This window comes from Pochonia chlamydosporia, chromosome 5, assembly GCF_001653235.2.
Source record: "Pochonia chlamydosporia 170 chromosome 5, whole genome shotgun sequence".
NCBI lineage: Eukaryota > Fungi > Ascomycota > Sordariomycetes > Hypocreales > Clavicipitaceae > Pochonia > Pochonia chlamydosporia.
The window spans coordinates 1,185,164-1,197,592 of NC_035794.1; the positions used below are offsets into that span (position 1 = coordinate 1,185,164).

The 12,429-nt window shown below is 52.3% G+C and overlaps 5 protein-coding genes across 5 annotated transcripts; 2 read left to right on the plus strand and 3 right to left on the minus strand.

Moving 5' to 3' along the window:
* Positions 1 to 48: 48 nt before the first annotated feature.
* Positions 49 to 612, minus strand: VFPPC_05655 (hypothetical protein; the record flags this gene model as incomplete). Its single annotated transcript, XM_018284813.1, has 1 exon — positions 49 to 612. The coding sequence occupies one exon, from the start codon at positions 610 to 612 to the stop codon at positions 49 to 51; it is 564 nt and encodes a 187-aa protein (XP_018141690.1).
* Positions 613 to 4,250: 3,638 nt separating this feature from the next.
* VFPPC_05656 (mercuric reductase) lies at positions 4,251 to 6,380 on the plus strand (the record flags this gene model as incomplete). The annotated part of the gene is made up of 2 exons (XM_018284814.1): positions 4,251 to 4,435; positions 4,535 to 6,380. The coding sequence occupies 2 exons, from the start codon at positions 4,251 to 4,253 to the stop codon at positions 6,378 to 6,380; spliced, it is 2,031 nt and encodes a 676-aa protein (XP_018141691.1).
* A 342-nt stretch (positions 6,381 to 6,722) lies between these two features.
* Positions 6,723 to 9,196, minus strand: VFPPC_05657 (transmembrane E3 ubiquitin-protein ligase; the record flags this gene model as incomplete). Its single annotated transcript, XM_022428471.1, has 2 exons — positions 6,723 to 8,942; positions 9,014 to 9,196. 2 exons carry the CDS (start codon positions 9,194 to 9,196, stop codon positions 6,723 to 6,725), a joined length of 2,403 nt encoding a protein of 800 aa, XP_022284274.1.
* Positions 9,197 to 9,869: 673 nt separating this feature from the next.
* VFPPC_13885 (heat shock factor binding protein 1 domain-containing protein) lies at positions 9,870 to 10,290 on the plus strand (the record flags this gene model as incomplete). Its single annotated transcript, XM_018291657.1, has 3 exons — positions 9,870 to 9,908; positions 10,025 to 10,127; positions 10,202 to 10,290. 3 exons carry the CDS (start codon positions 9,870 to 9,872, stop codon positions 10,288 to 10,290), a joined length of 231 nt encoding a protein of 76 aa, XP_018141693.1.
* Positions 10,291 to 10,505: 215 nt separating this feature from the next.
* On the minus strand, positions 10,506 to 11,695 carry VFPPC_05658 (ER-resident thioredoxin protein; the record flags this gene model as incomplete). Its single annotated transcript, XM_018284816.1, has 2 exons — positions 10,506 to 11,110; positions 11,182 to 11,695. 2 exons carry the CDS (start codon positions 11,693 to 11,695, stop codon positions 10,506 to 10,508), a joined length of 1,119 nt encoding a protein of 372 aa, XP_018141694.1.
* Between the last annotated feature and the right edge of the window lie 734 nt (positions 11,696 to 12,429).

Here is a 12,429-nt window from a genome sequence, read left to right on the forward strand (position 1 = left end):
TAATCATACATATCAAACCACCACCAACCCAAACCATACTCCCAAATTTCACTTCTTTTCAGCTTCTTTAGCCGCCACGTCGTCTTTTTTGGCCTCCTTCTTCCCATAGTTCCCATTCCACACATCCGAAATTTGCTCAAAAATAATACCGCTCAGCCCCTTTCCCTCTTCGATACTCTTCTTATGCTCCTCCGCGCGCTTCTCTTGCCAATCTTCCGACTCCCCGCCCATCCATATATCCTTCACCAACCCGGCCGTTTTGTTCTTCTCGTTCTGCAGTTGCTTTTGTTTTTCGGCAGCCTCTTTCTCCTTTTGTTCCCTCAGAAGCTGTTGCGTCCTTCTGGCGCCCTCGGGTAGGCTACTGTCGAAGACGTTGCCGACTCGATTGCCGAATCGACCGTATATTGATTGCCCGGTGTATTCGTAGGCGAGCTGGTTGGTGGCGAGGGAGAAGGTTCCTGCTAGCACGAAAAATCGTATATCCATCTTTCTTGGTGGCAAAAGCATGGCTAGAGGTGTGATTATGGCTCCGGCAAGAGCGATGTTGTGCACGATCGGGCTCCGAGGAGGCAGAACGGGCTCTGCGGGCACTTTGGGCGTGTCTTGCGACATGGCTGCGATTGTGTCTTGGCCGAGTCTGTCGGAGCACCTTATGGATTATTACAATTGATACGTGTAACTGGTTGATTCGACACGTTTAATGACTAGGTCCGTGATAATGCGACGTCGACGTTGCGAAAAGAGCTGCAATACGTTTGCCGAGCTTGAGGTTGACCAAAGGTTGAGGTTTGGTTGATGAATAAATTTTTGTGGGGCCCAGCGGCGGTCGGAATAGTTCCCCGGAGATGTCGAAGTCACCTCAAGTCTGTCATATTGGTCTGGTAGCATCGGCGCGGCTCCCGCCGTTAGCTTTTGCTTCCAGCCCTGTGTGCAGAACAATGCAGATGACTTGTCAGAAGACATTGGGGATCCGATGCCCTTATTGGACTTGCGAGATGTGAATGACGCTCAACGACATCTTGGATCTGAATTGCCACCATTTGTTGGACACAATAGATCAAGCTGTCTTGTTCCGTTTCTGCATGTCTTGCATGTGGGCAAGCAACCAGACATCATCCTGGAACCAACGACTTGCATGCCAAACACCAGACCTAAAAGTACTTGACGACGCTAGTAATGACTGCACATGGCTGCACCGTTGGCTTGAAAACTACTGGATTTGCAATTCACCGTTAGTCTGGTCCAAATCGGGGAATGGTCGCTCAAAAATTACATGCTGCCAAGCTGCAACTCTCACCACGCTTGACTACTATTGTTAGCCAAAGTCGGAGCAACGTTCTGCATACGATGAAGGCGTTTATTCCCAATTCCAGTGGCAGTTGTGATTCTCACCAATGGCGGGTTGCATCTCTCGTTTCCCCAGCGTCGGACCAAGCCACTTGAGTCACAATCCATCATCAGACTACCAAACAGACTGCATGTCGACCTGTGGCGGCTGCATGAAAGCCCGTAGGTTTCATGCTGATATCTTGTGTTTCTGTTTCTCTGTCACAAGCTCATGCAAACCACTCCAAACCAATCGGGCCTGCAAAGAAAAGCCCTCTCGGAAGCCAACAGTCAGGCGAGACGATGAGCTGCATCCATCTGTTGCAATTAAGTAGGTTGGTGAGCTGGCGTTTGCATGATGCCCGCCCTTTAGGTCTCAAGACAGTTCCGAAAAGCATGCCTGTCTCCTGCCAAAAGCATGGTGCTGGAACTGTGCTGGCAGTCCAGTACGGCCTCATGTGCCGGCAAAGCAAACAACATCATGTGTTGTATTAGCGCATGCTGTGATACTCTAATCGTGTTTTATTTCGGGTCAAATCTAAGCGAGGCGAGGCTGGCTGTAACTGCCAGACTTGTTGTTAGCTGTGTTGGTTGTCGAGGCGGCTGAATGGGCAGACGGTTAAATGTCAAGAAGCTGAGGCCACTATTGATAAGACCAACAACGTGGTAAGATCCATCCAGGTAACTGTACTCCGTATGTGGTGCGGAAATACGTAAGCTAAGCTCCAGTAACTCGGCCGGATCCAGTGTCTTGAACATCTACAGATGGTTCTATGCCTAGACTATGTGAAATAGCGTCGTTCATGTGGTGGATCGGACCCAACAACTGCGATATGTGTGGATTCTAGAATTGCTGATGACGCTCAGAAGTACCCCATCTTGCGCAGTCATGGAGGAATTGCTCCAGGGGCACATCTGACTCGAGTTTTTCGTTTTCCCTTGGCTCAACTCCCCAACTTCTCGGCATTTTCCACTTCAATTTGCTGGCTCGAGGAAGTTCAAGCACCAGGACCAATGACGAGTTGTCCGCTCCCTCCTGCATCTGGTTGAGACATCGCCAGGCATCAACATTGGTGCATGGTAGGGGTGTGCGCCATCACCTTTTCGCTGCGTTGACCGGTCAGACAGCCAAAGCCTCACCAAGTTGTGTGAGGAGAGACAGCCGGGAGGAGAGAAGACTCTTGAGTTTCATGGACATGAGATTGCGTTGGTCACTATCCATTAATGAAGTTGCAGGGCAACCGGAGCGAAGAACCGCACGGTCTTCGCTTTGGTAGAGTGCGATTGGCTTATCGAACCGCTTTTTGTGTGGTGTGACCCAAGCAGACAAGTTGACCACTTTGGATGTTCTGAGGCGCAGATCGATGCCCTAAGTTGATGGTTGTGGTCAGACACAGCACGTCAACCGGTTAGAGGGTTCCAGTTGTGGTCAATTGGTCCGGGTTGTTGACAAGGTTCATTCATGCTGAAGGTGAAGATGGGGGGGACAGACAAGGTTGTTTGGCATCGACTATCTCGGCCGCTGATGAATGCCGAGGATCCCGCTGGGCCGTAGTGCGCCAGCGGCCACCCACTGATCTGAGCGGCCTGGCCCATGAATCCCAGTTCAATGTTGTAGTTGAGCACACACCGTAGACCAGCCCCCAGACCAGGTGCACTTGGATAAGACTGCGTGGTGCAGATGCTGGTCTAATGCTGCCAGGGCCGATGGGGATGTTTGATGGATGGACCTCGACTCTGTGGGATTCTGAACATGGAACCGGGCATTTGAACGGTCAACTGGTGGACTAGTCCCAGCCACCAGGGACCAGAAGACAGTGGATCGTTGTTGCCGTCCGTCCACTGGACAGCTTCCCAGCGCCTTCCTTCCAATATTCTCCGCCCTCATCAACGGCCTCCCCGTGGGTGGTTCGGGCTAGTCGTGCCTTCCTCAACAGCTCCATTACGGCTTAAGCAAGCCCAAAACGGTCTCCTGTTCGAGTGGCGCCTTCCTCCTTCAAACATTCTCCACCTCAAGCTTCTAGTCCCGGTCTCCAGTCTCACTTACTGTGCAGCTCCAGACTTTGTGCTCAAGACACAATTGCTTGTTTCCAAACACTCTCCAGGCATTCCGCGCCTTCAAGCTTTAACCACCCCGGATTGCCACGAGTCCGATACACTTCGGCATTCTTCAAACTTGTTCTCGCATCGACAACATAACCACGTCGCAGCCGTTGTATTCTGCGGAATCGATCACTTGAGCTCAAAACACATGCATACTTCGGCAGTTCTCAAGCTCTGTCCTCTTCGCCCCGCAGTGCACTGCAGCCAGATCAGCCAAGATCCTTTTTGACGACTTGTTGCTTGCATGCTCAGGCACAGGACAAAAGTCTACCGCATCGTGTGTTGAAAGTCCTATTCCGGTACCAGAGCACATGACGGCGCTGTTTTCCTTCCTATTCGAACAATACCAGCTCTTATCCCTGCATCTTGATACACCGACCATTGGTCTTCGCTCCTAACATTTCCTCCCACAGTATCTCCTTTAGGTGGGGGATGGTCGTTAGCTCTTGGCCTATTTGGATCACGTCGTATATACATTCTTTCTAGATTCTCCTACCCAGCGACGCTATTTTCTGGCTAGACTTGCCCTTTGAAAGAAGTCAGGGGCAGCCTCATCTCCAACCTTTCTCCGGTGTGAGAGTGGCTGCTAGCTAGGTATACGGGGCTGGCAGCACACATTTGCGCCACTCTTTGCGCACATCACATATATTTGCTTGTTTCGCTACAGATAACCGCCCAGGTTTTTTGTTTCTTCCTCTTCCTATCACTCGCCGACTCGAACATCCCACATCTCTATTGCTTTTAGGCATTTTTGTGACGTTGGCAGAGCATCAGTCGTGAAAGACCAGTGGCGGTCAAGCATAACCTACAACACAGCCGCCATGTCTAGCTCTCCAGAGGTCCAACCAAATTCTTCTAAATCACCCTCTAACCAGTCATCCTCATCTAGTGTTGGTCCCGGTGGCTCAGAGTCGAAGGATGCCGTTCAAGTTGGCCCAGATGGACAGCCAGTGAAGCGGGGACGGCGAAGCAATCCAAAGGTCAAAACCGGTTGCTCCAACTGCAAGTATGTGATATATCCCTTTCTATCAAGCCACGAGACACAACGCACATAGCATGGCGATCTTGGACCTGTGTATTTACCATGTCTGACTGGTGCTGGCAGGCAGAGGAGAATCAAGTGCGACGAGCTACGACCAGCCTGTACTCAATGCGTGAGAAGCAACAAGGAATGCACAGGTTATCCCCCGCCGCCTCGAAGCGCCAGACCGCTGGTAGATGTTAGAATTGCACCCAAACCGGTCTTGGCCATTCGACCCCAAGCGGCATCTGTGACTACGCATTCCAAGATTTTCAAAGAGACAACAGTCTTGCCTCCTCGCCGAGCCAATCGGCGGAAACGGCAACAGGCTGCCGTCATGCAGCATGCCCTCATAGCTGCTGCAATCGTCCCTCCATTGTATCAACCTTCGAGCAATTTAGGATTCCAGCAAGGGGAGGGCTTATACTTTGAGCTCTTCCGCGTTCAGACTGCTTCGGAGCTCTCAGGATACTTCAATTCCAACTTCTGGGCTCAGCGAGTTTTGCAGGAATGCCATGCCGAGTCTGCTATCCGGCACTCGGTTATTGCGCTGGGTGCTCTGTATAAAACTTTGGAGCAAAGCTTCTACATGACCACTCTCTGCTCTGAGAAGAGAGAGCTGTATATGGGATCCTTGGTGTCCCATTGGCAGGTTGCGATTAAACAGTACTCTGACGCAATGAATGCGATGATGCTTCTCAATGGACAGAGTTTGCGATCGTTTAGAACTCGACTCATGGCTAGTATTCTTCTGGCATGCTTCGATTCGTTCATTGGAGACCACAAACAGGCCATCCGTCAAATTCAGACGGGACTTGGCTTGTTAGAAAAGCTCCAGACTCTTTATCCCAATCACCGAAGGCCAGGTCCAGAAGGGTATATCGAAGACGACTTACTCATTATTTTCACTCGTTTAGCTATCCAGGCTAAATCATATGACATGGCTTTTCATTTTCCTCAACCGTACGTCATACGGTTAACACCACAACAACCACAATCCGGCGGCTCATCACCCATCTCGTCAGATATCGGGTCACCCGGATCGCCACCCAGTATACCAGTTCCCGCCCGATTCGAGTCACTTCTAGACGCCCGCCTAGCTTCAGACAGGCTGTGTGAGAAGCTGCTCCGATTTATTGAACGACTCCAAATTGCTAAAAATAACAAGAGCAATGTGCTGCCCGCCTCATGGAGGCAATACGGTGTTGACCTAAAAAGCGAGTTGGATGCTTGGGCTGTCGCTTTTGAGCACATATTTCACTCACGTCTGGACCCTCGCGTCGGCCCCGTTGAGAAATCAGGTATATCTGCGCTGAAAATGTTTCAGATCAACACCAATGTTTTGTTCTTGATGATGTTTTGCGATACTGAAGTACAGTTTGATGGCTTTTTCCCACATTTCAAAGCCATTGTCGATCTTGGCTGGGAGGTTGTCAGCGCAGAGGAATCAAGGGCGGCAGCAGAGCGAGAAATGAACAGCGAGAACGGCCAGCATCAACATACGAACACCAAGGGTGCGTTCAGGGCTGGCAAATTCAACACGCCTCACATCAAGCCGAGCTTTTCAGCAGATCTCGGTATTGTGCCGCCCTTGTTCGTCGTGGCAACAAAGTGCCGTGAACCGAGGCTCCGACGACAAGCCATTCAACTGCTGCGCAGCAGTGCGAGAAGAGAGGGTATGTGGGACAGCGAGTTGGCAGCCAAGATAGGACACTGGGTTATGCAAATCGAAGAATCAGATACGGCTTTGTCGCCAACGTGGGACGAAACAGTGCTGCCGATGAAACCAATCCCCGAAGAGAAAAGAGTCATGGTCAAGTCTGTCGATTTTGATCTTCGTGATCGATTCGCTGATCTTCGAGTGGGCACGAGAGCAGTACATGAGGGATCTCACGATGACAGGGTTCGAACTACCAGGCTTGTTTGGTAAACGGGTCAAATGGGTGTGTGTTTTGGCTTACACGGCGTTAATGGCGATGGGTGATTATGATATCCAGGAGTACATATATTTTGTTTATAACCCGGGCAAGATTTATCCACGATCACTACGTCTGATCGTTTGAAGTCAAAGTACTATAGTTGTACAGCTCAATATAAAAATATAATGGTACCAAGCACCTTCCATAACCATGATGTATATTCTTGCAAGTCCGGTATTTCATCCATAACACCTCTAACCATGTACCATTGCCCATATAATATCCCATTGAATTCAAACCCAAACGCTCTATCCCGTATAATAAGTCATCAAATCCCAACACCAAAGCATGCATCAAATAGGCGGCAGCTCCTCCCTACAAATAGGGCACTGCAACCTAAACCGCAGCCAACTCTCCAAACAAGCCGTATGAAATATGTGCCTACACGGCGTCACCATGTACATTCTCCTCGCAAACACCCCCGACACAGTGGATTCCTCCTCGCCGGCCCTCACGACAGGCACTTCCAGCACCTCTCTGCATATAGCGCAGTCAATGGCCCTGACTCCGCTCTTTTCACCTGCCGTCGAAGGCCTATCGAGACTATTTCGCTCTTCGGGAACAACAAGGCCGATCGGTAGGCCGCCTGCCTCGATGTTATCCTCCCTGAGAACGGGGTGGTAGTCCCACGCGTCGGGGGTCCATGACATGGGCACGCCGAATCGTGGACCGACGATCTGCTGCGCCGCCAGGAGGACGACCTGGATCCATACCCAGCCGGCGAGGAAGACGAAGGATGAGAGGTCGGTGGTCGCGTAGAGAAAGTTGTCCTTTTTGACCCAGAAGTAGGCGATGGGGAGGAGACGCAGGATAGATTGGCCAATGACAAAGGGCCATGAGAGGGCGCGACGACAGTTGCGCAGGGTGTTGCGGTAGATTTGCGGCGTCCACATGGACAGGTAGATGAATGCGCAGGCGTTGAGGAATATGGACCGCGGACGGGGGTACCATGTCGAGGAGGAGATGGCGAGGAAGGACACGCACAGGGAGAAGAGGATGAATCTGCCGACGATGGCTTGGAAGGTTGGCGTTTCGGGGGCGTTGCGGTTGATGGGGATGGGGAGTGGGGAGGCGGCGGAGGCTATTTCAGCGGATATATCTTGGTCGGAGGGGATGATGACGGGTGTTTCGGTGCGGTTGGGGGCAGTTACCGGGCCGGGGAGGAGGCTTGCGGTGGGAGTTGCAGATACGGAGACGGACGTGGGCGTGTCTTGGGTTGTGGAGGGTTGGTCGCGCCGGTTTCTACCCTCGGGGAGCTGGACTTCGTATATCTTTGCGAGGAAGCTTCCCCCGATGGTCATGCTGAGGAACGAGGCGAACATCAACGCCAGTGTAGGGAGGAAGGTTGCCGCCGCGGAGGACACCCATGTCGCGGCGGCAGTAAAGGTCATGCCGTCGACGATGAGCATCGTGCTGATGGTGCCGAAGCTGATTCTCCCCATGGTAGAGGGTGTAAAGGACTCCTTCATCTGGTCGCGCAGGAGACGGACCTGGGCGAAGACGACGAGCGCGTAGAGCAGAAGCCACGTCTTAATTTGGTGTGTTTGAACCTCCTTCTTCATGCCGACGAGGTGGTCTGCCTCGCTGGGCGGGTAGTCTGGCGGTCCTTTTGTTTCGAGGAAGAACGAGCAATCGGGTGAGTAGATGACGGCGGACATTTTCAGCTTGGGAACCCGAGGGATAGGTGCGCCCACGGGATACTGCAGCTCTGATTCTATGGCGTTGATTGCGTCTTCCATGTTTGCTGGAACGGGGTCTTGGTCTTCACCGGCAGTTGATTTCGGTGGGAGAGGAGGGTGAACCTGCGCGTACATGATGTACTCGCAGTGTGGTGACGGGTACGCCGTGTACATTGGGTTTTCGACGTCAGAATTCCACGGCATCCGCTGGTCGACGTATACGTGCTTCTCTTTACGGCGGATAACCCGCGCCAGAGTCCGATTCAACAACATCTGGCTCGACTGGAAGAAGTCCGGACCGGGCGAGAGGTGCGGCAGCGCAAATATCCCTTCAAACTTTTCGCTCGTCGTCGTCATGAGGATGACGCCCTGGCGCGGCCAGTGCACACCCCAGAGCTTCATCTCCCAGTTCAGTCCCGAGCCGGCCGTGTCCTCGATGGTAGCTGTGCCGCGCAGGCTGCGAATGATGCCGCCTGACAGGGGGGCCATATCCATGGGCAGCTGCTCGTAGTGGTTGAGCGTCTTGTTCCCATTCAGACGGAGCATCATCCTGCCCGTCTCGCCCGTCACGTTCCTCGCCCACTCCATCTTGTGGCCCATCCATTCCACCTCGGGCACACTCCTCGAGAGGTTGTAGCTGTCGTAGCCGCGGGAGACGGAGCCCGGCCTGCGGATCCAGTCGCCGTGGACAGTGCCCGAGGCATTCGTCCACATCGCCTCGCCTTGAGCCACGTCCCAGAGCTGGTGGCCGTCCACGGGCGGCACAGCATGTCTGCTCAGCTTGAGGCCCTTTTCTCGAAATGTCTCCAGGTCACGCCATGCGAAGCCGTCCTTCTGAACCCCGTGAGGTTCAGGTACTTTGGTGGTGTGGCTTCGCCATCCTCGGTGGTCTTGTTCCACGGCACAAAGTCGCCCCAGGCGGTGGTGTTGAGCACGTTGAGGGCATCGCGGTACCGGGCGAGTCGATCAACCGCCAGGTCGGACAGCGCAAGCGATTGGTTCCGGTAGTCGGCTTCGGGGAAGAGAATCCATATGAGGAAGAGGATGAATAGGAAGGCGCCCGCTGGATTCTGCGCCTGCGGAGGCATGGCGTCGTCGTCGTCTCTGACGAGCGTGGGATGGAGGCGTCGTGTGCTACCTCGTCACCATGATAGGTATGCGAGACGGGATGGATGACGTGGGAGTGTCGACGGTATTAATCTAGAGATGGTGGGAGGGAAAGGATACGGTCGACGGATTCAAGAGGAAGATGGATTTAGATTTTCAAAAGGGTAGAATGCGCAGGGCTGCAGTAATTAAAGTTTAGGAGCTGTGCACGCCTCCTAGATCAGGGACGTCGGCACTTTTTGGCAGGAGCATCGAAATGGCTGCATCGATGGGTGGTCCCAGGTGCCTCGGCGGCCAAGTATCAGATGAATGTCGATGATGGCCTGGGGGTGACTTGGGTGCTGTGGAGTGGCTTAGTTGGTGGGTTTAGCGGAGGCGGAGTGCTTTTAGCGGCCAGTGTGCTCCATTTGGCTCGGGCTCGGTGGTTGTCCGTCTCGTTGACGCTAACCAGACCATACTTGACTGCTCCATTGCTGTCTTGCCATTCATCGTTGAACCACTCAGGCATCTGACCACTTGACCAACAGACAACATTGAACATTCGACACAACCAACACCAACACCAAGGCAGATCAACCAGCAAGCACATCCACAACACCAAACTACGCAAACAAACTCACCAAGAAAACCACATCCACAACAATCCATTCAACCATGTCCTCAAACGACCCCAACACCATCGACAAAGCAACGGTACGCATCGCCCTCACCTCACCACCATCAATCCCTCCACCTCCACATCAACCCTTCAAAACACCAAAAGCCCCTGACTCTCAACCAAAAACTCCCATTCCTAACCCACCAAATAGTCCCCCGATAACTCCAACGCCGATGTCTCAGCCGCCGTAGAAGACCTGCTAAACACCCTCTCCAACAAATTTGCTAGCGTCTCATCCGAGATATTCGCCAAGAGTAAGCTCTACGCCCTTTTTTCAATCAAATTCTCCGAATTTAATCTCCGTGAGACAATGTGCTAATAGCCGTAGTGGATGAGATGTCGCGTCGGTTAGATAATCTAGAGGCTGCGTTGCAAGAGAGTAAAGCGAGTGAGGGGTCCGGGTCAACCAAGTCTTGATGTTGGGGCTACGGCGCATGAAATCATGGAGTACTGTACATATAACGGATTGTTTTTGCTTAACAATACCATAGATTTGTTCTATTTATGTTTTGTATACCTAGGGACGTCTCCTGCGTGCTACTCGTCACACGTACAGCGTTGACTTCCTGTCCATTGCTTGTTACCTTGTTCTTTTGGACGGTTTCAACCGTCAATGCTCCAAACTAACTCCTCTACAGCTCGTCCTTGAGCTCTTCGGCCTTCTCAGCAGCTTTCTCAGCAAAACGGCGGAGAATGTTGGTCTTGCTTTGGATCTCATCACGCTTAGAAGGGGCCAAGCCCCCCTTCTCAAGGATGCCCTCCAGTCGAGAGAGTTCCTTGGCAACAAAGTTGTCGCTCTTGCTCAGCTTGTCAAAGACGCGGACGTAGTACTTAGCATAGGCGTACTTGGCGTCATCATTGAACTTCTTCACAGCCTTCGTGACTTCAGCGGCAATGTCTTCCAGCTTAGCACCGCCGGTAAACCTGGCGACCAGCGAGTCCAGAGCGGCAATGGTTCCAGCAAGACGGTCAAGACCGCCACCAGCAACACGGTGAGTACCGGCCTTCTCGTTGATGAACTTGATGAAATCCTCCTCGGAGCGGCCGCCAGAGTACTCCTCGCCCTTCTTGTCGCCAGCACCGAACCACTTGATGGTTGGGTAGGAAGAAACGCCCTGCTCCTTGGTGACGGCCTTGCTGTTAGGAGCTTCGGCGTCAACCTTGGCAATGACAACCTTGGCCTCGTTGGCAAAGTCAGCAGCGAGCGTCTCCCACGTAGGAGCCAGATTCTTGCAGTCTAAGCATCACATTGTCAGCATCCCCTTGCTCTAAACCAATTCGGTATATAAAAGTCGGGAAAAGACCTACGTCCGCACCAGGGAGCAGTGAATGCAACCAGCACATTCTTCTCACTCCCAACAGTCTCAGCAAAGCTCTTATCAGTAAGCATAACAACCTCACTAGGCATCTCCAGCTTCTTCTTGGACTTCACGCTAGTCTTCTCCGTCAGAAACTTGGTCAGACTCTCCAGATCACGCCCAGACTTGTACTCCTCAGGCTTATCAGACTTTCCATCAAAGTACTTGAGCGTAGGGAAACCCTGAATCCCAAAACGCTTGCCCAGCTCCCGCTCCGCATCGGCATCGACCTTGGCAATCTGCACCTTGTCTTTGGCGTGCTCGAACGTAAGAGCCAGCTCCTCGTACACTGGGGCGAGGGTCTTGCAGTGGCCGCACCAGGGGGCAAAGAACTCGACGAGTGTGGGAATTCCTGACTTGAGGACGACTTTGTCGAAGTTGGACGGTGTGAGGTCCATGACGGCGGATCTGGCCGCCACGGCTGCGGTCAGGGTGGCGAGCACGAAGCTCTTGATGAGAACCATGATGGGCGAGAATTGACCTGTACCACGAAAGATATGGTTAATTAGAAAACGGGTTCAGTTGATTTGGAGTTGTACAGTCGCAACTTACGTCAATAAGAGATGGATTCAATAAGTATAAGTGGCTGAATGGCTGGAAATGGTTCGTTGCTTAGAAATGAAATGTGTCGAGATGCCAGCTTGCACCGAGCTTCCCTAGCGCCATTGAAACTGCCTCGTCCATCCAACGAACGGTTCCTGCCCCACGCAAGCTCTCCCTGCCTTGCCTGCAGCCAACACCCACTTCTATCATCACGTGGAGATAACGCAACATCTGCCGAGGAAGGAGTGACATGCACAGCACGCCTGGTGAGCAGACTGAAATGCTTTGTGAGAGTCACGATGTTATAAGTTGCAAAAATCGTTCTACTTGTGGCTCATTCCAATTGCCAAATACCAATTGCATGGCAAATGTCTGTAGAAAATTCTGAAGGATCTTGATCAAGTTGGTCCTAGCTCCCCCGCTATGTCACAACTTTTGACTTTATGGTGCTACCTGTCATTGTCTCGACAGCTATTATGACAAATTTGTACAGTGCGGTATCTTTGAATTTATTGCATCACTGATCCCCCCCTGTATGCCTGTCTAAAGTACAAATATCAAGACAATGGGAAGAAGCAGAGTGGAGAGATCTCCAGGTCCCATCCTGGGAGTATACACAGAGCTCCTATCGCTCAGAAACATGGGAATTCGTACA